This window comes from Pelodiscus sinensis, chromosome 4 (genome assembly GCF_049634645.1).
Source record: "Pelodiscus sinensis isolate JC-2024 chromosome 4, ASM4963464v1, whole genome shotgun sequence".
In the NCBI taxonomy this organism is placed as follows: Eukaryota; Metazoa; Chordata; order Testudines; family Trionychidae; genus Pelodiscus; species Pelodiscus sinensis.
Window position 1 is genome coordinate 29,621,588 of NC_134714.1, and position 26,669 is coordinate 29,648,256.

General features: G+C 40.2%; 1 protein-coding gene across 15 annotated transcripts in view; it reads right to left on the reverse strand.

Annotated features, from left to right (window-relative positions):
- Positions 1–26,669, reverse strand: part of UNC79 (unc-79 subunit of NALCN channel complex) — a 170,733-nt gene that overhangs the window by 77,363 nt on the left and 66,701 nt on the right. For 14 of the 15 annotated variants that reach the window (XM_075926674.1, XM_075926676.1, XM_075926675.1 and 11 more), the window contains 7 exons: positions 26,454–26,602; positions 23,386–23,543; positions 21,983–22,164; positions 19,472–19,673; positions 17,418–17,597; positions 15,833–15,898; positions 11,407–11,693 (listed from right to left, as the gene is read on the reverse strand). In XM_075926674.1, coding sequence (XP_075782789.1) covers positions 11,407–11,693; positions 15,833–15,898; positions 17,418–17,597; positions 19,472–19,673; positions 21,983–22,164; positions 23,386–23,543; positions 26,454–26,602 — 1,224 coding nt within the window. The remainder of the gene's footprint in view (positions 1–11,406; positions 11,694–15,832; positions 15,899–17,417; positions 17,598–19,471; positions 19,674–21,982; positions 22,165–23,385; positions 23,544–26,453; positions 26,603–26,669) is intronic. The other variant, XM_014578880.3, reaches the window with a different exon arrangement.

Here is a 26,669-nt window from a genome sequence, read left to right on the forward strand (position 1 = left end):
TCCTCATAAGTCATATACTCCAGCCCCCTAATCATTTTGGTTGCCCTCCGCTGGACCCTCTCCAATGCGTCCACATCCTTTTTGTAGTGGGGTGCCCAGAACTGGACACAATACTCCAGATGTGGCATCACCAAAGCCGAATAAAAGGGAATAATGACATCTCTCGATCTGCTGGCAATGCTCCTCTTAATGCAACCTAATATGCCAATGACTTGAGACTATATACTATATATATATAGTATTTATATAGAAGAAATTAAGGCAATCACTGGCTCTTTATGTCTTGTGAGGCAATGCAAAAAATAGTTTTGAACTACAGGTTGAACCTCTCTAATCTGGCACTCTCTGGTCTGGCAACATCCATGGTCCAGCATGATTTTAGTTAGCCAGATGTCCACTTATCACGGGTGTCACCAAGTTTCCCAAGGTTCCATAAAGTCTATTTATAGCCACCAGTCCCATCTCTCAGTGTTCTGTGCTGTTACTTAGCTCTAATTTACCCCTAAATGTCTTCTAAGAGCCCAGTAAGCAGTGGAAGTGTTGGTAATGTGGCTAGACAATATTGACTTCCTGTGGTCTGGCAAATTCTCTGGTTTAGCACCAGTCAGGTTCTGAGGGTGCTGAACTAGAGAGTTTCAACCTGTATAAACTGAATTTTTCATGTCTCTTGTTTAAATACTGTCCTAGTACATTTTATTCTGTTAATGCATAATTTAATTAAAATGCTATACAGGTAAAGTTGTTTTAAATCTATGCATTGCTAAAAGCCTGAGTCACTTTTGAAAAAAAGGCCCTTAAGCCCCCAAACCACTTGAGCACTTTGGAAAATTTTCACCAAGGTCTAACTATGTTATAAACCACTTTCCAAATAAAAAACCTCAGCGATGTAAAATCACATGAAATGGTTCTTCCTGCTAGGGGTACCCTGTTTAATTAGATAGGGAAAGTGTGTTAGCAAGAGGTGTGGTTAAAAATAGCTTTGGCTATCACAGTCTAAACTATAATGTGCATGGGGTCTGTTCATATTATAAAATATAACATGATTATACTAGGATTTGACCAAATCATCCACAAAGGTAAAACAAAAACATGTTATAAAAAGGTGTCTCGATGCAGTACATTTTGTAATACAGACAGGCCCTTAAGCCAATGTTACTTTTTGACTTTTCATATTTTTTCAGAACTCTAAAGTTATATAGCCTGACTATAGCTAACTTAGATCACAATTTTACCAAGTATTATCCAGGTCCATTTGTGTGATATTCTTTCCGCCAAAAAGAACTGTCCAACACCACCACCTGGTGGGATAACTTATCCTGTACAATCTTACCTCAGGCTATGTCTAGACTGCAGTGCTGGTATCCGAAAAAAGAAATGCTGTGTCCAAGGAACACGTCCGCATTTCCGAAAAAAAAATTCAGAAAAGAGGACGCACTCTTTTACCATCCCTGTAAACCTTGTTCTACGAGGCATAAGGGATGTGTGAAAAGAGCAGGATTTTCCAAAATTTGGTACTGTTTAGCTGCACCAAATTTCAGAGAAGCCTCTTTTGAAAGAAAATGGAAAAAGATACACAAATTGCAATTTGCAATTTGCGTATCTTTTTCCGACTTTTCTTTGTAGTCTAGATGTAGCCTCAGTCTTTGCTGCTAAGAATAAAACATTTATCTTATCCCCACCCCAAAAAAGCAAAAAAAGGAAAGCAAAGCAGCAAAATTATGATGTAAAGAGCGGAACTATTAACTATGGTTTGTAAACTATCCTTTAAATCAGTTTCTGTACCCAGTGACTGGAAGATAGCTAAAGTAACACCAATATTTAAAAAGGGCTCTAGAGTCGATCCCGGCAATTACAGACCGGTAAGACTAACGTCAGTACCAGGCAAATGAGTTGAAACAATAGTAAAGAATAAAATTGTCAGACACATAGAAGAACATAATTTGTTGGGGGAAAGTCAACATGGTTTCTGTAAAGGGAAATCATGTCTTAATAATCTATTAGAGTTCTTTGGAGGGGTCAACAAACATGTGGACAAGTAGGATCCAGTAAATATAGTGTACTTAGATTTCCAGAAAGCCTTTGATAAGGTCCCTCACCAAGCGTTCTTATGTAAATTAAGTTATCATGGGATAAGAGGAAAGATGCTTTCATGGACTAAGAACTGGTTAAAAGACAGAAAACAAAGGGTAGGAAGAAATGGTAATTTTTCAGAATGGAGTGGTGTTCTCCAAGGGTCAGGGCAACAAAATGGCAAATGAAATGTAATGTGGATAAATGTAAAGTATTGCACATTGGAAAAAGTAACCCCGACTATACATATAATATGATGGGAGCTAATTTAGCTACAGCTAATCAGGAAAGAGATCTTGGAGTCAACGTGGATAGTTCTCTGAGGACGTCCACTCAATGTGCAGTAGCAGTCAAAAAAGCAAACAGGATGTTAGGAATCATTCAAAAAGGGATAGAGAATAAGATGGAGAATATCCTTATATAAATCCATGGTACGCCCACATCTTGAATACTGCGTACAGATGTGGTCTCATCTCAAAAAAGATATACTGGCATTAGAAAAGGTTCATAGAAGGGTAACTAAAATGATTAGGGGTTTGGAATGGGTCCCATATGAGGAGAAATTAAAGAGACTGGGACTTTTCAGCTTGGAAAAGAGGAGACTAAGGGGGGATATGATAGAGGTCTACAAAATCATGAGTGGTGTGGAGAAAGTAAATAAGGAAAAATTATTTACTTGTTCCCATAATATAAGAACTAGGGGCCACCAAATGAAACTAATGGGCAGCAGGTTTAAAACAAATAAAAGGAAGTTCTTCTTCACACAGTGCACAGTCAACCTGTGGCACTCCTTGCCTGAGGAGGTTGTGAAGGCTAGGACTATAACAGGGTTTGAAAGAGCACTAGATAAATTCATGGAGGTTAAGTCCATGAATGGCTGTTAACCAGTATGGGTAAGGAATGGTGTCTCTAGCCTCTGTTTGTCAGAGGGTAGAGATGGATGGCAGGAGAGAGATGGCTTGATCATTACCTGTCGATTCACTCCTTCTGGGACACCTGGCATTGACCACTGTCAGCAGACAGGTTACTGGGCTGGATGGACTTTTGGTCTGACCCAGTACGGCCATTCTTATGTTCTTATGTTCTTATGAATATTAATTATAATCTTTGGAAATGTTCTGTTGAGCTAAACCTTGTAATTTAGTCTGGAATATAAAGCTAATAAATCAACACATTCATCTGATCCTATCATTTGCAGAACTGGCCAGAGAAAGTAAATATTTATAAATTTGTGTTATGTTAGTGTGGTAGTTTACAAAGTTCTATATATTGCTTCTTGTAAGCAAATGTCAATGCTGGAATAAACAGTGTGGCTCTAACAGGAAAGGAGATTTCTCTTACATCATAAGTTAAACAAAAATCCAAAGCCACTAAAGTAAATGGCAAAGTTCCCACTGATTTCAGTGGATTCCATGGCCCTAAATTTTCAAAAGCAAATAGTGCTTTTGGGTACCCAATGTGAGTCACCTTAAAGAGAGCAGATTTTTGGAGAGTGTTCAGCTCTTCTGAAAAAAAATCAAGCCTTCCAAAATGTGTTATCAAGCTGGTTACCCAAAAACTGAAACAAACACAATTATTAGTTACTTTGGAAAATTTAGGTTCTGGTTCTAGTGTCTGAAACTTCCACCATCTGAATCTTCAAGCTAAACACAACACAATAGGCCTGACACTCCTTTCACATACACCAATATACAGGGCTCAACAATTAGGGCAATCTACTGGCCTGTGGCAAGTAGATTTTAGCCCGGTGCGGCCATGCAGCACAGTTAGCACATGCGAAGCGTGCCAAACCGCGTGGCTGGCAAGCAGGGCTCGCCGCTGCTTGTCAAACCCTGCCAATATAAATCCATTGTCAGTGAGGCTATGTCTACACTGCAGGCTCTTTGCCAAGAAGCTTTTTGCGGAAGAGATCTTCTGCAAAAACTTCTTGCGCAAAAGCACATCCACACTACAAAAGCGCATCGCAAAAGCAAGAGAGCCTCCACACTTCATGGACACACTTACGCAAGAAAGCTCTGATTGCTATTAAGAGAATGGCCATTAGAGTACCTGTGCTTTTTCTGTGCTCTTTTTGTGCAAGAAACCTCTGTTGAGTGTCCACACACACCTTTTTACGCAAGAACTCTTGGGCAAAAAAGGAGTTATTCCTCATAGAAAGAGGTATACCTATGCCGCAAAAAGCCCTCTGTTCTGCTGTTCTACTGTAAATTATCTTGAGCAAAAACCCTGTAGTGTAGATGTAGCCTGAGAGGTGAACCAGGAACAATCACATTGTGGTTGCATCTTGATTTGTTACATGTGCAATTTGACCGAATACATCCTGAACTAACTGCACACATAATTGCATATACAAATGTCTATTTGTTTTGCCTGTGGCTATACATGAATTTCTCTGGATTAATTCACCATCCTTACTTTGGAAAAAATGGATGCTTTCTACATCATGAGTAGCAAAAAAGCAGATGGAAAATGTGATAACCTTACATGTTTACTGGACATTTTATGTTTTACGGTTATTTGAACTACTGACCATTTTTCTCCCCTAAAGTTCACATATAGGGGAGTTTCAACAAGGAGCTATGGGAAAACATAGCAATAATTACAAGATTTTGTCATCAAAAGCAATAACGATTCTCCGCAACCACCTAGCACCTTTCAGCCAAGTATCTCAAGGCACTTTAACAATATGAATTCATTAAGCATCATAACACCCTTGTGAGTTAAGGAATTATTATTAACCTCATTTTACAGATGAAGAAATGCACAGAGAGGGAAACTGACCTGCTCACCATTATAAAGCAAATTTACCATGTAAATGAGCATAGAACCCATGAATTCTAACTTGCAGTTTCTGACTTCAAATATTTTCCTTCCTTCTCCAAAGCAATAGCATTAGAAAAGATACTTTATATAACTGGACTGACCCTTTGGAAGAGCAAATTAGTGGCACGTCCCTCCTCACTCTTAAATTCACTAACTTATTATATCTGAAGGTATTCCATTTGTTTAATGAACATTCAACCAGCATTTTTTTTACTTCAAAGGAGACTGCATCGCAGATATTTCAGGAGCCCCAGATAATGGTAGCTGACAAAATGGTATTTTGGCTCACTGGATCATACAAGAACGGCCATACTGGGTCAGACTAAAGGTCCACCTAGCCCAGTATCCTATCTTCTAACAGTGGCCGATGCCAGATATCTCAGAGGGAGTGAACAGAACAGGTAATCATCACATGATCCCTCTCTGTCATCCATTTTCAGCCTCTGACAAACAGAGGTTAGGGACACCATTTCTACTCATCCTGGCTAATAGCCATTGATGGACCTAACCTAGATGAGTATATCTGGTTCTTTTTTGAGCCTTGTTAAAGTCCTAGTCTTCACAACATACTCTAGCAAGGAGTTCCACAGGCTGACTGTGCACTGTGTAAAGAAAAACTTCCTTTTGTTTGTTTTAAACCTGCTACCTATTACTTTCATTTGGGCTATGTCTAGACTGCAGGCTTCTTTCGAAAGAGGCTCTTTCGAAAGCATCTTTCGAAAGAGCCTCTTTCAAAAGATCACATCTAGACTGCAGGCGGATCTTTCGAAAGAGAAATCCGCTTTTTCGAAAGAGAGCACCCAGCGAGTCTGGATGCTCTCTTTCGAAGACGGCCTCTTTACATTGAAGAACGCCTTCTTTCGAAAGAGGAACTTTCGAAAGAAGGCGTTCTTCCTCGTAAATTGAGGTTTACCGCCATCGAAAGAAAAGCCGCGTTCTTTCGAAATAATTTCGAAAGAACGCGGCTTGAGTCTGGACGCAGGGGAAGTTTTTTCGGGAAAAGGCTACTTTTCCCGAAAAAACCCCTGAGTCTGGACACGGCCTTGGTGACCCATAGTTTTTATATTATAGGAATAAGTAAATAACTTTTCACTGTTTCAATATCAGTCATAATTTTATAGGCCTTTATCATATTTCCCCCCCTTAGTCTTCTCTTTTCTAAGATGAAAAGTCCAAGTCTTTTTAATCTCTATTAAACCCCTAATCTTTTTGGTTGCCCTTTCTGAACCTTTTTGAATGCCAATATATCTTTTCTGAGTTAAGGCAACCACATCTGTATTCAGTAGTCAAGATGTGGGTGTACCATGGTTTTAGAAAGAGGCAATAAGATATTTCCTCTTATTCGCTATCCCTTTTTTAATGATTCCTAACATTCTGTTTGCTTTTTTGACTGCTACTGCACATTGAGTGGATGTTTTCAGAGAACTATGCACAATGACTCCAAGATCTCTCTCTCGAGTAGTTATAGCTAAATTAGTCCCCATCATATTGTATGTATAGTTGGGATTATGTTTTCCAATGTGCATTACTTTATGTTGATCAACATTAAATTTCATTTAATTTGGTGAGATCTTTTTGAAGCTCTTCAAGTCTGCTTTGGTCTTAACTATCTGAGCAGTTTGGAATCATCTGCAAATTTTGCCACCTCAGTATATGGCCCTTTTTCAGATCATTTATAAATAGATTGAACAGAATGGGTCCCATTATGCACACTTGGGGGACACCACTAGTTACCTCTCTCCATTCTGAAAACTTACAGTTTATTCCTATACTTTGTTTCCTGTCTTTTAACCAGTTATCAATCCATGAGATCACTTTCCCTCTTATCCCATGACAACTAACTTTACTTAAGAGCCTTTGATGAGGGACCTTGTCAAAGGCTTTCTGGAAATCTAAGTACATTATAGCCACTGGATCCCCCTTGTCCACATGTTTGTTGACCCCTTCAAAGAATTCTAGTAGATTAGTAAGGCATGATTTCCCTTTATAGAAACCATGTTGACTTTTCCCCAACAACTTAGGTTCATCTATGTGTCTGACAATTTTAGTCTTTACTATAGTTTCAACTAATTTGCCTGGTACTGACATTACACTTGCCAGGACCACCTTTAGAGCCTTTTTTTAAACATTGGCATCATATTAGCTATCTTCCAGTCATTAGGCACAGAAACTGATTTAAAGAATAGGTTACAATCCACAGTTAATAGTTCCGCAATTTCACATTTGAGTTCTTTCAGAATCTTTGGATCAATGCCATCTGGTCCTGATGACTTGTTACTGTTAAGTTTATCAATTTGTTCCAAAACCTTCTCTACAGACACCTCAATCTGGGACAATTTTTAAAATCTGTCTCCTAAAAAGAATGTCTCAGGTTTGGAAATCTTTTTAACATCCTCAGCCATGAAGACCAAAGCAAAGAATTCATTTAGTTCCTCTGCAATGACTTTATCATCTTTGGGTATGTCTACACTTGCTCATTAGTTCGAGCTAGGTGGGGTAATTAGGGCAACTGGAGTTGCAAATGAAGCCCGGGATTTAAATATCCTGGGCTTCATTTGCATGTTCCCGGGCGCCGCCATTTTTAAATCCTCCTTAGTCCGAACTCCGTGCCCACAGCTAGACGTGGCACGGAGTAGGTAGTTCAAATTAGAGATCCTAATTCGAACTACCGTTACTCCTCATTCCACAAGGAGTGACGGTAGTTCGAATTAGGAACTCTAATTCGAACTACATACTCCGTGCCGCATGTAGCTGCGGGCACAGAGTTCGGACTAAGGGGGATTTAAAAATGGCGGCACCCGGGAGCATGCAAATGAAGCCCGGGATATTTAAATCCCGTGCTTCATTTGCAACTCCGGTTGACCTAATCACCCTACCTAGCTCGAACTAATGAGCAAGTGTAGACATACCCTTTGAGTGCTCCGTTAGCATCTCTATTGTCCAGTGGCCCCACTGGTTGTTTAGCTAGCTTCCTGCTTTTGATGTACTTAAAAAACATTTTGCTATTACTTTTTGAGTTTTTGACTAGCTATTCTTCAAACTCCTTTTTTACTTTTCTTATTATATTTTTACACTTAATTTGATAGTTTATGCTCCTTTCTATTTTCCTCACTAGGATTTAACTTCCACTTTTTAAACATTGCCCTTTTATCTCTCTCACACTGCTTCTTTTACTTGATTGTTAAGCCATGGTGGCACTTTTTTTGTTTTCTTACTGTATTTTTTACTTTGGGGTATGCATTTAAATTGAGTCTCTAATATGGTGTCTTTGGGTATGTTTACACTACAGCGTTATTTCGAAATATCTTATTTCAAAATAGTTATTTCAAAATAACCCATCTAGACATAAAATGCATTTCGAAATAGAGTTTGCTATTTCAAAATAGCGCATCCACACTGACTGGACGCTGAATCGCATTTAAGGCCGGCCAGAACCAGTTCTGGCAGGGCATCAGGTCAAGAGTTACCTTGTGTGGCTGCTGCCTGAGGCTATCTGAGGCCAGTGCTTAAAAGGCTCTCCCCTCCCCCCCACCCCAAACAGCCAGTTCTCTGGTTTCCCTGCTTGCTTGCCTACCTCCCTGAGGGACAGCAAAGCATTTTTTTTGTCTGAGTGCTCTGATTGCCCTCAGTCAGGACACCACAGCACTCTGCAGCATGGAGCCAGAGCCACTCCTGAGCACTCTGGTGCTTCTCCTGGACGTGTTGCTGTGAGCCTGGCAACACGTTCTGCAGGCAGTAACAGCCTCCCTGGTGTGCCTCACTGGGGGCTTGTGCCTCATTCCTCCCTCATATCCTTCCACGTACCCCTCCCTAACCCCCCTTCCTGCTGTACAATAAAAGACACGTGTTCATTACAACAAAGTCTCTTTATTGAACAAAACTGGGGTGGGGGGGAATGAAACTGAGGTGAGACTGGGGAAAGAAGGTGGGAGAGAGGAGGAGGGAGGGTAGGAGAGGGGAGGGGGAAACCTGGGAGGAGGGAGCTGGCAGAGAGAGGCAAGGGGAGGAAAGGGGAGGAGAAGCTCAGGGCTCAGGGTTGGCATCTTGCCGGCCCAACTGTCTCCCAGCACCGTGGGTGCAGGGACCTCGGTGTCCCCAGGAGGGTGGGGAGGATGTGGAGGGTATGAAGGAAGAAGTGGGAGGAGGAAGAAGTGGGAGGGGGAGAAGGCGTGGGAGGAGCGGTAACTGGGGAGACGGCAGGGGCTGGAGCGGCAGGAGGCAGCAAGCTCTGCACCAGGGTCTGCAGGTGCTCACAGATGGCACGGCCCTGGGCAAGCTGCTCCCGCCGGAGCTGCAGGTCTTCCTGCACCCAGTGGTCAAGGATGCGGTGCAGGACTCGCAATGCTCCCAGGTGCTCCTGCTGGTACTCCTCCACTGCACGGGTGGGCCTCCAGAGTCCTTGAGTGCGGAAGGATGTCCAGGGTGATGTGATGCACCCTCCACTCACAGCTGGTGCTCCTGTGGAGAAACAAGAGAAGTGATCTGTTCTCCCTGGGGACACAGGGGGTGAAGCCCAGCCCCACTCTGCAAAGCAAGGACGACAGGTCTGTACACCATCAGAGCCACTGTGCTTGCACAGAGGCCATGTTTGGGATGCTGCTGTCCCCAGGAGTGGGAGCTGCCCGAGGACTGCACCCATGCCCCTGTGCTGTATATAATGTGTGTGTGTGTGTGCGGGGAGATGTCCCCTTCTTCTGTGTAGAGTGGGCTTATGGAGGGAGGGCATCCTGCTGTGTCCCAACCCAGGGTCAGGAGCATGTCCTGTCTCTTCACACACGCGTGTGGCTAACAGGCCAAGGCACCTGTGTGGCAGTCAGCTGGGGCCACTTGCCCAGGGGTGGCACGGTACGTGATGGCACATGCACAAGTTGCTGCGTGATCTGTGATCAGCAAGGCCCACGCGCACTGTCCCTGGTCTCCCTCCCCTCCACACACACATAAGGCGACAGTGATGGCACTCACATGTTGTTGCCTCCCAGGATGACACCGGCGACAGGTCTGCTGAGATGGCTTGGGGGTCCTGGCTGCGCGGCATTCTCCCTCTGGGTTCCTACAGCTCCTGGCCCTCCTCTTCCTCCACCTCCATGCCCTGGTCAGGGCCCTCTGCCTCAGGGTCAATGACCACCTTGGAGGCACAGACCGTCCTATCCCCCAGGATGCAGTCCAGGGTGTTAAAATAGGGGCAGCTCTCTGGGTCTGCCCCTGTTTGGGAGCTTCCCCCTGTGGTCCTGGCCTGCCACAGCTCCTTAATTTTCATGCAAACCTGCTCCTGGGTTCAGATGTGGCCTTTGGTGGCCAGGCTGGCAGACATCCTGCCATAGATGGCCGCGCTCCTACATCTAGTGTGGAGATCATGGACGTTGGAGGCATCCCCCCAAACCTCAATCAGGTCCATGATCTCCGCACTGGACCAGGAAGTCACCCGCCCAGGGAGTGGTGGAGGGCTGGCTGCCATTGGCTGCCTGGCTCATGCTGGGGCCACTGGGTCAGGGGCAGCGAATACTGGCTCTGGGCTGGCAGGCTTAGAGCTGGCACAGACACTGTGGCCAGACTCTACCCATTTAAGGGCTCCGGGGAGGGGGGGGAGGAGAGAAGTTTTCCTGGTTGGAGCCAGAGTGGCCAGCAAGGCAACCTGAGAATGGCTGGAGACCCCCTATTTTGAAATAGCCCCTATTCCGCATCTACACAGAGCTTATTTTGAAATAGCAATTTCGAAATAGGCGCTATTCCTCGTGAAATGAGGTTTACCAAGTTCGAAGTAAGCCCTCCACTATTTTGAATTAATTTTGAAATAGCGGTTGGCTTGTGTAGATGCTAGTACAGTTATTTTGAAATAACTTTGCTGTGTAGACATACCCTTTGAAAAGTTTCCATGCCGCTTGCATGGATTTTATCTGTACCTTTTAATATCTGTTCAGCTAACCTCCTCATTTTTGTGTAGTTACCTTTTCTGAACTTAAATGCCACAGTGCTGGGTTGCTGAGGTGTTTTTCCCACGACAGGGATGTTACATTTTATTACACTCTGGTCACTATTTCCAAGCCCAGTTATATTTACCCCTTGGATCGGATCCTGCATTCCAGTTAGGATTAAAACATGAATTGCCCATTTTGGGTTCCAGAACTCCAGGAAGCTGTCATTTAAGGTATCAAGAAATTTTATCTCTGCATCTCATCCTGAGGTGACATGTACCCAATCAATATGGGGGTACAGTATTTGAAATCACCTACTGTTACTGAGTTTTTTATTTTGATAGCCTCTCTAATCTCCCTTAGAATTTCATAGTCACTATCACTGTCCTGGTGAGGAGGTTGATAATATATCCCTACTGCTACATTCTTATTATTAGACCATGTAATTACTATCCATAGAGATTATATGGAACATTTGGGTTAATTTAAGATTTTTACTTCATTTGATTCTACATTTTCTTTCACGTATAGCGCTTCTTCCCCACCAGCACAACCTGTTCTGTGCTGAAATATATGCCCAGTGAGAATAAATGACACCTACTTGTGCTATTCCAGCAATAAATGCATTAAAACAAGTTGAAATACGCATTTTCTGAGGTGCAATCATGAAACATCCTTCTTGTTGATCGTAGCCGAGCAAGACATACAGATGGCGCTTCACTGTGTTGAAGGCTTTGGCACTGCTGATATCTGACTCAGCACTACTCTCATCTTTGGCCATAAACTTCATTAGCACAGTAATCAGCTGGTGGACCGTCTGATGATCAATCCCTGCATCCTCTGGAAGAAGATCCTTTATTATATTGTCATTCTCTGGAGATGGTTGCCCTATGAGCACAAGAAAGATATTGGTGAAAATGCCTGCAGTGCAAGGCAAAGAAGAAGAAGGCCGCAGACCTCTTTCCAAGAAATCTGTCCCATTTCTTCCCTGATATGTGCATATGAAATCAGTAGGAATTGTGCATGCATTTCTAAAGACAGTAATCTACTGCTGCCTAAATCATAAAGATCCAGAAATACTTTAGTTATATAAAATAAACTCTGTAATTTGTTAAAGTTAAAAATGTTTCAATTGCTCCAATGTTCTCAGTGAACAGTCATACTACATGGGACTGATTCCAATTTTCTCTCACACCAGTGTAGTGCCACTGCATCCTGAGTCCTTATGCCTGGTTTACACTACTGTGAGCAAAAGAAGAAGAATATTTTATTGGTTAGAGCCTCAGCTGGTGCAATTTATCATAGCTCCATTGATTTACTCCAATTTACTCCAATTATAGGTAATGCCAATAAAACTTTAGAGGATAAGAGAGAGGGGAAATCCTTCATTTGATCAAATTCAGAATGAAGGATTTGCCTTCTAACATGCACAGTGCATACTTCCCACACAGAAGAACCATGGCTTTACTTGATGGTTGTGCCATTTTAGATTTAACCAGGAAAGCCACAGCTTTCAAAGAAACACAAAGACCCACTAACTAGTTCCCTAAAATCTATCCAAAGTGTATAAGTAATATCCTGTCTGTTACTCTAAACCTAACTGTTGCTTATAATGTAGTATAGTTAATATTTAGTGCAAATATTGTCATGATTATTTTCCACTGTAAGAAGCTGGATTTTAACATTTCCCTGAAGAGTATGAAACCCAAAGAGTACTGCATTTCATTAGCACATGACAATCTGAACAGGAGGAAAACGACTTTGAATGAATGCAAAAAGGAAACAAACAGTAGAAAGAACAAACAGTAATTTAGATTTACAGCATTCTTTCTATTTTCATAATCTAAAATCTTTTCAACAACATTTTCAGATAAGGAATATTTTTACCCTTATTTATGATGTCTAACTTACAGGGCTGGAATTAGTGGTGTAGTATGAAAATATCCCATTTTACAGATGGGTAACTGAGGCACACCAAGGTCAAGGACAAAGCCTAAATTTTCAAGTGACTGTTGATTTCGGATGCTTCAATCTGACACCTTTTTTAAAGGCTCACGGAAAATACTGGGACTCCACCTTCTAAAGTACATGCAAATAGAATAATAGAATACTAAAACTGGAAAGGACCTCAAGAGATCATCAAGTAGGGATGTAAAAAGTTGTTTATAAAGATAATTATATAACTTGCAAAAATCTTACAGTTACACAGTTACATGCACAGTTAACTTCTGCTTAAAAGTTGTGAAGCTTTCCTGAGAGCAGGGCTGCCAAAAGGTCATACAAGACTGTATCAAATCCATTACTAAAGTCTAGGCATATTATGTCTACCACTTCCCCCCCAAGGCTTGTTATCCTATCAAACAAAGCTCTCAGGTTGGTTTGACATGATTTGTTCTTGACAAATCCATGCTGACTCTTATCTATCATCTTTACCTATCATCTTATTACCTTCCACATGTTTGCAGAGAATTTGTTAATTATTTGCTGCATTATCTTTCCTGGCACAGAAGGTAAGCTGACTGGTCTGTAGTTGCTGGGTTGTCTTTATTTCCCTTTTTATAGGAGGGCACTATATTTACCCTTTTCCAGTCTTCTGGAATCTCTCCCATTTTCCATGATGTTTCAAAGATAAAGTAGGTCCAAGATATTTTTAAAATAGGCATGTGACATTTGGCTATTAAATACCTGTATAGACATCTAAAGCTTTATCTAAACACAAACTAACACCAATTTAATTAAGAGTAATAAGGAGTCCTGTGGCACCTTAGGGTATGTATACATAGCAGTTTTATTTTGGAATATTTGACGTTATTCTGAAATAACAGTGCACATCTACACTACAAGCCATTATTTCAAAATAAGATAGAGCTGGGGGACTTCTTATTCTGACTCATGGTAACCCTCATTTCATGATGAGTAAGGGAAGTTGAAGGAAGAGTGCTCTTCCGTCAACTTCCTACTGTGTAGACAGCGCCAAAAGCCAAATTAAGCGATTTCAACTTCAGCTACGCAATTCACATAGCTGAAGCTGCGTAACTTAATCTGACTTTACCTCTGCTGTGTAGATGTGCCCTTAAAGGCAAGCAGATTTATTTGGGCATAAGATTTCGTGGGTAAAAACCACTTCATCAGATGCATGAACTCAGAGGTCTTATCAAATGAATGTTAGGGTGCATCTACACTGCATGCAAATTACATGGGATGTCAGAATAGTGAGTCTGTTAGGTTTCAGAATAATGGGTGTGCTCTAAAGATGTGGAATAGCTATTTCAAGATACCTCCTGTATCCAAAAATTACTATGCAGTGTAGACATTGCCTTAGTCTTTAAGGTACGTTAAGACTCCTTATTGTTTTTGAAGAAACAGACTAAAACGGTTACCAGTCTGAGATTAACGTGTTTTTAAACTGATTAAAGACAATGTAAATGTGCATGTACTAATTTTGGTTTACAATTGATTTATTTTAATTTTGGCTTAAACCTGTAAAAATATGAATTAAACTAATAAAAACTCTAAAAAGTGTGAGCTTAAATTGATTTAATAAAACCACTGCAAACACCACTGAGGGCAGTTATTCCAGTTTAAAGAGAGATGTTACCTACTTATAATAAATGGAGTTCAAGAGATATTCCACTGTGAGATTCACATGTGCTTAATGAGATCCTAAGTTCTCATTCATAGTGTCTGTTGGTCCATGCCTGCATTTGTTCACACTAACCCACAGATGCTGGAACTAGGGGCGGGGGGAGGAGTCGGAGGTGCTCCCGCATCCTTATTTTGACATGATTTCCATCATGAATGGGGTTTAGTTCGGCTCAGTGGCTCTTAGCACCCCTATCATACAAATTGTTCCAGCACTCCTGGTACTCATGGTACTCAGTAGCCCTTTATTTGGTCCATGAAACATCATCATTTTACAATATGTATTAGCATGTCTCTATTCCTGTGATCCTTTGCACTACAGATAAAGTATCAGAGGTACTGAGTACCTACAATTCTAACTGAAGTCAACAGGAGCTGCAGCTGCCAGGCAATTCCAAGTATCAAGGCCTTTTTACAAAAACAAAATGTGAATAAAGCGTAAGTGTCGGCAGAAAATGCAATGTAATATAATTCCAAGATGATCTGTTTAGGTATTGATTAATATAAAGTACTTGCTGCACAACTCAAGTTCATTTTCTTTTTTCAGGTATGAGTCAGGGCTGCAGCAGTGCCAACTGCAAATATTCATCAGTCAGGCCTTCAAAAATCACAAGACTTTTAAAAAACATAATAAACGTTGGGTCTTTTTGCTCTCTGATTTCCAAGCCTTTATGATGCATTTAGGTTTTGATTTCAGGCTTCTGCCTGTTTCATGCTTGAGCTGAGTGGGATTATAAAAGGAAAGGGATGTTGGTTCAAAGGACGCTATATGATCAAGCAAGGTTGTGCCCCGCACCATTCCCAAATCACTGAAACTGGGAAGGCCTTGCATGTTTATCATCCAGTTGATTTGTTCTGGTTTTGAGCTTATATTTTAGGAAATAAACTATTTCTGAAAAAATGGACATGAAGAGGCCTGTAGCTGAGACTTTATATTTCTGTCCCCTGCCAGTGAGCTTGTGCACTGATTTATATCCAGCAGAAAATAATATATTATTGTTGTTGTTGTTGTTGTTTATTGTTGTTTATTGTTGTTATTATTATTTATTATGCAGTGACACTAAGGAAACCCAAGGGCAGAACAGGACCCCATTGTGGTAGATGCTACACAAATCCAGAACAAGTGGACAGTCCCTGCTCCAAGAAGTTTACAATAAGTATAAGACAAGAGACAATAAGTGGAGACAGACTGACAGACGAAGAAGTTATAACTTACAACAATTTGCAGGCCAAAATCGTTCCTTCTTCAGGCACTCAACATTTTAAGAAAGAACCTTTTTGATAAGCCAATGAGTGATGCAAATGATATTATGGTTCAGTTAAAGAGATCACATTTTGTCCTGTATGTGGTACACACCTCTCTGATCAACAATGGATGTACTCACCTGGCGTTTGTTCTGGTGTTCCACCAAGAGCTGGAGCAGACTGCTCATGCCTCGTCAACCTCGCAGCTAAAAAACAAGAACAACTCTGTCTAAATAAGCTATGGAAACATCTTAAGCTTCAACATACACTCAACATTAACCTGAGTTTGATCTAAGAGCATTCTCAAGTGTATGTATCCATTGTATAAATCAATCATGCAGTTTTATACACTGTGTCCCATAACTCTAGTCTCCTTTATTACTCAGTTTTTCTGGTCCAAGAGTCATTAAACATGCAGGACTTATACAGGATCCAGAGTAAATCAATAAAAATGATACAAGATTTACAGATCACAAAATAATTTTGGTTTTAATTTGGTTCCCTAATAATTTTAGAGAAAAAAATCTAATTAATCTTGGCAGTTCATTGGCACCAATCACTCAGGTTAATTTTAACAAACATTATACATATCATAGGGTGTGTCTAGACTACATGGCTCCATCAAGGGAGCCATGTAAAGTAATTTACTCGATATAGTCAATGAAGCGGGGATTTAAATAATCCCCACTTCATTAAAATAAAAATGGCCGCCGCACTGTGCCTACAGTCAGCTGATCCTGCACAGCGTGGCCGTCTAGACACGGCGTGGTCCACAAGGGAAGCCTTTGTCGAGCACTCTGGTAAACCTTGTTTCATGAGGCATACTGGAGTGGTTGACAAAAGCTTCCCTTGTCGACTGCGCAACATCTAGACTGCCGCGCTGTGCTGGATCAGCTGATTGTCAGCACAGCGCGGTGGCCATTTTTATTTTAATGAAGCAGGGATTATTTAAATCCCCACTTCATTGTCTATGTCGAGTAAACTGCTTTACATGGCTCCGTCAACGGAGCCATGTAGTCTAGACACACCCATATAGATTGAGGGGGTATTAAGTGTTGCTGAATTTTCTTTTAAGTACAGGACAAATTAATATTTGTAAAGTGCTCTAAAAATGAAAGGAAGTAGATTTAATTTAACCATAATTTTTCCTATTATAAATTATAAATATTCTAATCATTCATATTTTTGCAGCACATACAGCCCAGAAGATTTTAAGAATCAATTTCTTCATATGTAAGATAATTATAAAAATATTTTTATGCACATTGTTATACTGCTAAAGGAAATATAGAACAGCTATAGCAAAGAATTTATTGTTGTTTGTAAAGTGCCAAGCACATGTACAGTGCTGTATAAATTGACAAATGTGGTAATTAATAATAATCAGTAATAACTAAATCACTTTCTAAAAGCTACATCTAGTTCTTGTCCAAGTAGACAACACATTAGCTTCCAAACATAGTTTAAAACTATCTACAAACCTGTTTCAGAGCACTTCAGTCTATCAGTAAAACAAGTACAGCACAGAAGTGGAACGCTGTCCATGTCATTTATAAAACTCACTGATTTCTAACAACCTGAATAATGTTTGAGTCTGGAACCCAGATACACTAAACTGGCCCAACTGGATGAATACTGAAAGTCCCATTGCGTACTCATCAACAGGATGCGATCTTAAAGGGAGAAGATGCAGACTTATCACAAAAATATAAATGGATACTCAACGGATTTTGGTGGTTAAGGTTTCTGGAAGGGAGAGTGCTCTCTTTGATTCCCCAGGTCCCTTCACACTGTCCCTCAGGGAACGCACGCTCTTCTGACGATTACGTGCAAAACGAGCCCTCTTGATTTTCCACATAGCTGTATCACTGAGGTTGGCGACATTTGTCCGGACAGCAGTGATAGCTTTACAAATGGAATTGACCAAGTTAGGATTCATTCCAAGGCATATTCAGTGCAATTCTGCAAAGTGCCACATGGAGGCAGAGTGCGAGCTCCACTGAAGTCAACAAGTCTTAGTATAGGTGCAGGGGCTCAACTGTGAGGAACTCATTGTATAATCTGAACCACCTGTTGTAAAACCCCAAACACTTTACCCATATATTTTAAAAAGTAACTTAGCTTCTTCACTAAATAATAGAAATGGGACAATATGAGGCTCCTCTATCCAAACCCTTTAGAATTGAAGATAAGAGAGCAGAAATCTCATAAGAACAGCTCAGAAAGTTTCAGTGCTATCAAATCAAAGTTTGTAACCCAGGCTTGCTTTGGTCTCAGGCTTGAAACCCGAACAGCCTATGCTTAAATCAGATCTGCATCTGAACACTGCCTCCTGAGTCCTCTGACCAAGGTTCCCCTTTCCAGGAGACAATAACCAGTGCACTTCCATTGGCTTAAACACACCTGGGAATATGAAAAAACAACAAATGGTCTGGTAGCATTTAATACTATCTACATGTTTTGTTCGTCTATAAAGTGCTACCAGACCATTTGCTGTTTTTTCCTGTACAGACTAACTTGGCTACCCCCTGAAGCTTCTGGGAATATGACACTTTCAAAGCCCTTTGATTTTTATAGTATGAGAGCTTCAAAAGCAGATAATCAAATCCCCTAAATACCTTATGGTTATGTTTACAAAGCCAAGAAGCAAATATTAGGGTTATTAATAAATAAGATTATTGTTTTGTCTTAGCCCACTGGCAGATGAAAAAAGATAGGATCTCATGGGCATCTTAACAGGAAAATGGGTATGTGCAGCACCTCTTTTAACAAACTGTTATTAACTGTTGCAAAAGCCCCAAGTATTTGTCATATTACATCACCATCCCCATTTGTGTCTTTTGGACTGTATGGCTCTGGGATTATCTCTTTTCCTATCTTTATGCAGCCGCCCCAGCAGAATGAGGCTCAAACATGACAGGGGGCCTTCGTAAATAATAACAAGTATAACAGTAATAATATAATGAGAGTACAAACTACAAACCATCTGGGCTTGAGGTCAAGAACAGTGTTTGGGGAACTGGTTCTAAAGAACATTCAGGCTAACTCAGTTTGACCTGGATTATTCACAGAAGCAGATCATGTTTCAACCAAGTCTAAGAAACATATTTAAACAAAAACAGAAAATGGTGTCCAAAAGCCTTTAAACATAAGTGTATCCTAATCTGATCTAGGTATGTTTACACAGGGTAATTCGCTTCGCATACGTCTAGACTGCATCCCTCTGTCGACAGAGGGATACAAATCAAGCATGTCAAAATTGCTAATGAAGCAGGGATTTAAATATCCCATGCTTCATTAGCATAAACATGGCTGCTGCTTTTTTTCAAAACGGAGCTTTTTCGAAAAAAACCAGCAGTCTAGATGCGGATCTGTTGAAAATAAACCCTTTTTCAACAGATCCTGTAAACCTCATTTTTTGAGGAATACAGGATCTGTTGAAAAAGGGTTTATTTTCAACAGATCCGCATCTAGACTGACGCTTTTTTTGAAAAAGCTCCGTTTCAAAAAAAAAAAACGGCGGCCATGTTTATTCTAATGAAGCACGGGATATTTAAATCCCTGCTTCATTAGCAATTTCGACGTGCCTAATCTACATCTCTCTGTCGACAGAGAAGTATAGTCTAGACACACCTTTCTTGTTTAAAATAATTACACCAGTTCAGCAAACTCAGTTAAAGACCCCACTGCTGATGGGGAACTTCATTTCTCTCTTTCCCTAGTTCAGAGAGCTGAATTCCCACAACGGTGAAAGGTAATGTGTTTCTGATTCTACTTACTTGTTGGAAAAGGGAATTCTTTGTTGCAGTCCAGGTGAAGCTGTGCTTCTAGAGAGAGTGTCTCAAAGCGATTCACGAAGAACTCCCAGCTTAAAGCTGGAATGTCTTGCTTGAGAAAATGAAGGAGCAAAAGCTTGCTGAGAATTGTGGGTCTGTCTTTGACAACTGTATCAAACTGGAAATCAAGACAAAGGCACAAGCCCTGTGAGGGAAAAAAACAGAACTCAGATGTGAAGAGCATAACAAGTGTTCTTTAAACTAGAGAGACAAACCCCACAACAACTCTAATTCACTTATAGAAAATAAAGACCTGGTTTTGGTCTCTCACACATGTCAGATGGGAATCACCCTACGGATGTTGATGGAAAACCAATGTCAGTGACAGGAGAATTAGGCTTTTGTTTTAAATGGGAATTTTCCATTTTAAAACAGAGCAAAATTCTGTCCCATTACTTGCAGTACACAGAATTCTCCCTGATCACACCTTGTTACTCCATTGATTTCAGTGATGCTGTATCACTGTATTGAACCTAAGTAATTTTAAAATGGAGGAAGCAACTAACAAAGAATATAAGAATCAATGCCAAAGCACACCATTGCAGTGACATGCATGTCAGGGAGAAGAACATTGTGAGTATTAACAATGCAGATGTGCATATCATGCAAAACCCTTTACCTCAGAATTTTTGGGTCAAATTCTGCCTTTATTTTCATTCATGCAAACCCACTGCTTTTAAGAAGTCTTCAAAAGTAAGTGGGTTTGCAGAATTTGGCTATTTATTTCCAGGAGAGCCATAAAAGTAGCATTAGGGTTAGTGCACATAACTAGAAAGGGGGATTTACTTGCTAACAGAAATCCAAGGAGTTTGATACAATTCATGGAGAGTGGAGACTATTAAAGTATGTACCACTAGAAATGTATGTTACCGCCCATTAATTCAATCAGTGAAATATGCTGGGAATTTATCAGTAAATCTACTGGCTCAACTATTTAAGTAATCAAAAATGTTATTTTAAAGATTGTAATAACTACATTGGTCAAAATTATAGGTCTGATCCTGACTTTCTAGTGTACCCAAAATTTTGATTGATTTTAATAGGAGCTTTAGGTTCAAAAGGAAAGAAGGTTCGGGCCCCAAATGAGAAAAACAGATTACATGGTTAAAAGTATCAAAGGCATCAAACCTAATAAAATGCTGCTGTGGTTTATTAGCACACAAATTTTGAGCTTTATGTCAACAATCATGTTTGAAAAACACAACAGGCATTAAATATTTAACAAGTGCGGCATTTGTGGGACAAGTCTGTCTTCCTCAACAAGAACCACCTTTGGCCAGACCACAAAGAAAAGTCTGGTTTAGGCAGTTATTTGTAGTGTTTGGCATATGCAATCAATATGGTAAAGCACTCAGGGACACATTTTCAAAGATTTACACAGGACTGGAGCTGTGCAAATCCCAGTGACTTCAGCAGAATTCACATTCCCTGAGCTGTGCTTTGAAAATCTGTCCCATATATAATATAAAATAGCAAAACTATTAACTGCATTTTATGAAAAACTGTACTGGAATTATTTAAATACCCTTTCAGTTTTATCTATGAGAAATAACTAATACCAGATATTGCACTCAACTTTATAATGAGATTTTTTTTCATCTTGTTTATAAATGTAGGCCCTGATTCTGCAAATATTTATATATGTGCTTCATTTTAAACATGAGTAGTCCGATCAGTGGGTCTTCTCACATACTTACAGGTAAATGTGTATAAAGCTTTCAAAGATCAAGGCAATACGTAGCTTTGTTTTTATTAATTTTCTGCTACCCATTCTGTAAGGCCCTATATGTTCAGTTTTACCTTGTTTAAAAATTCCTAGGAATATATTAGTGCTTACTATAAGAAATAAAAAATGGGTGAAAAATCAGTGCAAAAATGAACTTCACAGTTTAAATATTGGTGGACAGGAAGACAGAAAAAACATATAGGCTACGTCTACATTGCACTCTCTTGTGCAATAACATATGCAAATGAGGTGTGGCAATGAATATCCCTGCGCCTCATTTGCATACCTAATGAGGCGCCATTTTGCACAAGGGGCTTTTGCGCAAGAGCCGTTCTGTATAGACAGCCCTAATACAAACACGTTTTCCTCATATATTAGATTTTCTTAACATAATCAGTATTGTCCTGGACATGATTTATCCAAATTTAGGGTGAAAAATCAACAAAAATTGAACAATAGCTTCTGTAAAATCTGGGCATTTTTCAGTAAAAAATCATTGAAAACTGAAAACAGAAGACATGACCTGCGAGTCAGTAGATTTTTGAACTATTTTTTTCCATAGCTATCAAGAACAAGATGGCGTGTTTTCTGAGATTACTGTGATGGGCCAAACTCTAATCTATGAACACCTTTGAACTTTGAGAAAAAAATGGGTCAAGATCATATCTTTGTCACTTGGACTCATCTCTTGCTTTGATTCATGCTTTTGTTCCGTATGGTGAACATACCTGCAAAGCTGGCCTCTTTATGGTGTCAAGTAATAGCCCAGCTCTAGTAGCCACTGCTGGGTTGACATCTTCCACGGCAGTCAAAAAGCAGCAGAATGCATGAGCCAAAGAATATTTCAGCAGGTGATTTTTTGTCACTGAGTGAATATCCAGAAACCTGCACAATACAGCCACTTTCTCTACTGTAACCCACAAACAGAGAATATTCACATTAGTTCATGCAGGGACCTTTTTTCCTGTGTTTTGAACAATATACAAAAGCAAGATTCTCGTAGAAAACAACAAAGGATAATTGAAACACCAACTTGTTTCCATTTTCAGCTTTGTACAACACATTTTTCTACAACACAGCTATTGCACTTTTTTCTCATTATCCCAATTAGTTACAGTTTCCCAGCTTTACCACCTTGTGTCACACGGTCAGTGCAAAGTAGCACCAACGTCAGCACAGACAGCCACAGGACGATCATTCCAGTACAGGAAGATCTTTTGGAGCCACAGAGCCAGCCCAGCTTTCTATGCCTCTCAACTTGCCCACAGCTGCTGGCAGGGCTACAAAAAAGGGCTTTTCAATATATAGATTCATAGGGCAAAATGTATTAATCTCACCTGACTTTCCAAATAACACAGGCAAAAAAAATTCTCCCAGTTCTCAGCACCCTGGCAATCACAAACAGCTTTAATGGCCCCTTTGATTGTAGCTAGAGATGTGAATGGGTAACGGGTTGACCTGTTGAGCATCACCTTTAATGTGTGATACTTAACCGTTACCTGGGAGCAGCCCTCTGCCCGTGGCCCATTGTGGGCAGAGGGCTGCTCCAGCCCTGGGGGGCTTTTGGCTCCTAGTTTAATTGGTTAACTAATTAACAGATTTTACATCCCTAATTGTAACAGCTGCTCCTTTCTTTTCATTCTCTATTTCAAATATCAGGATCACTTTGATTTGAAAGGCATTCCTCTTTTAAGGAGCAGATGGCAACAATCACCGTTTTTTGGCATTAAACTTGAGCTAGCATCGTGATCCTTCACTGAGAATATTAACCCAATGGGCAGCAATATATTACTGTTTATTCTGATATCGGAAGGATATAAGTATGAGTGGAAATTAATAGAGATTTTTATCATGCTGCAAATATACTCCAATAATGGACAGTTAAATAACCTTTAAAAGGAAGTACAAGGAGCAATGTTCATTATTTGATGTATTTAAGTTAAACTAGCCAAAACATTAGAAAATGGAATGCAAGGAACAACTGTGCATTGTCCAGAGTGGGTGGACTGTGTGGAGGACCTAGTGGGTCTTTTCTATCAACCAGTGTCAACTAAATGCTTACAACTGACAAAGCCCCTTCCTCCCTGCCATAGCAACCTGCATGCAAATATCATAAGCTTCTCAGACCTACCTGCTTCAAACCTTATCTTCCAATCTTTGCTATTAAAATTGTTGTTTATGATTGTCCAGAAAATATCAGCTCCATGAGGAAGTGACAGGGCATGTAGAAGGAGTGGGACAGCTAATGAAGAAAGCTGAGAGAAATCCGACTTCACTACTCTCCATAAACTAGAAGGGCCAACAAAAAAAAAAATCTGATCACAAAATCTCTTTTACTTCACAGAGTGTCCTTCAGGCTAAATATATACATTATGTTGCTGAGGGGAATTTGCTTCATAAGAAAAGGGGTATATTTGTGAGTGGACCCCAGCACTCACATTAACAATACAATGTTGTTGGATGTGGAAATCATTGTAATGGAATTTTGTCAGGGGAGATGCTAGCAGATTTTGGAAACTGTTTGTCACAGACATTCACCAGCATAACTGAGACAGAAATGCATTACTTCACCTGGAAAAAACTTACATCTAACTCAGTGTAAGTGTGTGGAACATTGGAACTGCTATGCCTGAGCAGATCAAAGGTCTATCTCATCTGACGACCACTCTCCATTAGCGATGCTTTTGCACCTACATACTGTTGGTCATTCCCCCTTTGGTTTTACACTAGCCAAACGACCTATTTCTCAGATAATGTTAAGGAGGCAGTAGGGAATTTTCCAACTATTTTTTTTCTGACAAAATGTTTTTGTTCCTTAAAATGAAAGTCGTTCCTGGTAAAACTTTACCAAAATGTTTTTGATTTTTTATTGGGAAAATCTAAATGATTTATTTCATTTCTGATTGGGTGTTCCTGACTCAATACTTTTTGGTTTTTTGAACTGAATTAAACATTTTGTTATAGATCAGTTCAACTTTTATCTGCATCCAGCTGAATAGCTGCAGTGCCCCATGGAAGCTGTAGTTTAGATAATTCATGCCCCCTTTCTCACCTATGGGCTTGGCTCCAAAACCTGATTCTCATGATGCACCTCGTTCTTCCCCTTAGCTGCTCCTATGGTGCAGCACAGGAAATGTAGTCTGGTCCACAGAAGGGAATGGAGAGCATGAAGCACACAAATTACAATCCTTGTGAGGTACTGCAATATTTCAGGTAGACATATTTCAATGTCAAGCTGAACCTAAACACGTCAATATTTAATTCCATTAAAAATTTCAAATTTTCAATTTTTCATCCAAATTCAGAATGTGAGAACATAAGAACAGGCATATTGGGTCAGACCAATGGACCATCTAACCCAGTATCTTGTCTCTAGACAGTGGAAAATGCAAGAAGCTTCAGAGGGAACAAACAGACCAGTGCAATTAGTAAGTGATCCATTCCCTATTGTCCAGTCCCAGCTTCTGGCAATCAGACGTTTAGAGACTCCCAAAGCATGGGGTTGCATCCCTGACCATCATGGCTACAGGCACTGATGGACCTAGCCTCTATGATCTCATCCAATTCTTTTTTTAACCCTGCTATACTTTCAGCCTTGACAACAGGTCTCAAAGGTTTATGTGTGTAGTGTAAAGAAGTACTTCCGTATCTCAGTTTTAAACCTGTGGCCTGTTAATAACTGAGGGTATGTCTACACTACCCCGCTAGTTCGAACTAGCGGGGTAATGTAGGCATAACACACTTGCAAATGAAGCCTGGGATTTGAATTTCCCGGGCTACATTTGCATAAGCCGGGCGCCGCCATTTTTAAATCCCGGCTGGTTTGAACCCCGTGCCGCGCGGCTACACGCAGCACGAACTAGGTAGTTCAGACTAGGCTTCCTAGTTCGAACTACCGTTACTCCTCGTGGAATGAGGAGTACCGGTAGTTCGAACTAGGAAGCCTAGTCCGAACTACCTAGTTCGTGCCGCATGTAGCCGCGCGGCACGGGGTTCGAACCAGCCGGGATTTAAAAATGGCGGCGCCCGGCATATGCAAATGTAGCCCGGGAAATTCAAATCCCGGGCTTCATTTGCAAGTGTGTTATGCCTACATTACCCCGCTAGTTCGAACTAGCGGGGTAGTGTAGACATACCCTGGGTGATCCTGGGCTCTAGGCTCCTATGTTACATGAAGGGTAAATAATACTGCCTTCATCATTTTTACCATACCGTGTATGATTTTATAGACCTCCATCATGCATCTGCACCCCGTCTTCTCATTTTCTAAGTGGAACAGTCCTGTTTTTTAAAATCTTTCCTTATAGGAAAACTGTTCCATGCCTTTGATCATTTTCATTGCCCTTCTCTGTACCTTTTACAATCCTAATTTTTTTTTTTAATGGGGTGACCAGAATTGCACATAGTATTTAAACAGTGGATGTACCATGGATTTATATAGCAACATTATGGTATTTTCTGTCTTATTATCTATCTCTTTCCTAATGGTTCCTAACATTCTATTAGATTTATTGACTGCAACTGTTCATTCAGCAGATATTTTCAGATTATCCATGATGACTACAACATCTTTTATTTTATACAGCTAAAATAGACTGTATAATTTAGCTGTATAATAATAATAATAATTTGTATAATAATAATATAATAATTTGTATAATATAGACAAAAACAAAATGTCAAAATACCAGAATTTGCTGATTTTCTATCAGCTCTAGTTAATGTCTAATATAAACATTGCCATATACACTCTTGAGAATAGAGATACTGTGCCACCCTTCTTATTATTATCATTATTTACTCAGTACCACAAGTGCACGTGGTGCCTTACAAACAAATAAAAAAACCCAGGAAAGCTCTGAAGATTTAACAATTTAAGATTAATCCTGTACTGCTGCCAAGGAGACAGAGTATCTAAAAAATGGAGCACTGGACTGAAAGTTAGGATACATGGTTTCTGTTCTCCGCTGTGAGATGGCCCCAATGAATGATCTTGGACGAGTCACTTCAATTTTCTATGCCTCTGCTTCCCTTCCCACCCTTTGTCTATCTTGTCTATTTAAACTGTAAGATCTTTGAAGTAGCAGCTGTGTCTCACTGTGCACAATGCCTAGTACAACAGACCTCTGATCCTGAATGAAATTTAGAAAGAGTATTCTAATATAGACAAAAATAACAATTCCTGGGTTAAAAGCATACCTTGCAATCAACATATGATCTTGAATGTAAGCTAAGAACTGTGGATGGTCCTTTCTTGCAATGTACAAACACTCCCCATGAAGACAGAGAATCTTCAGACAGTTCAGCATGTTAAAAAGAATGTCTGGCTCTTCAAATCTAGCCATTTCCTGTGCAAACAATTCATAATTAATGTTAATGTCAAAGCAGGGATAACATTAAATCAAATTGTATATA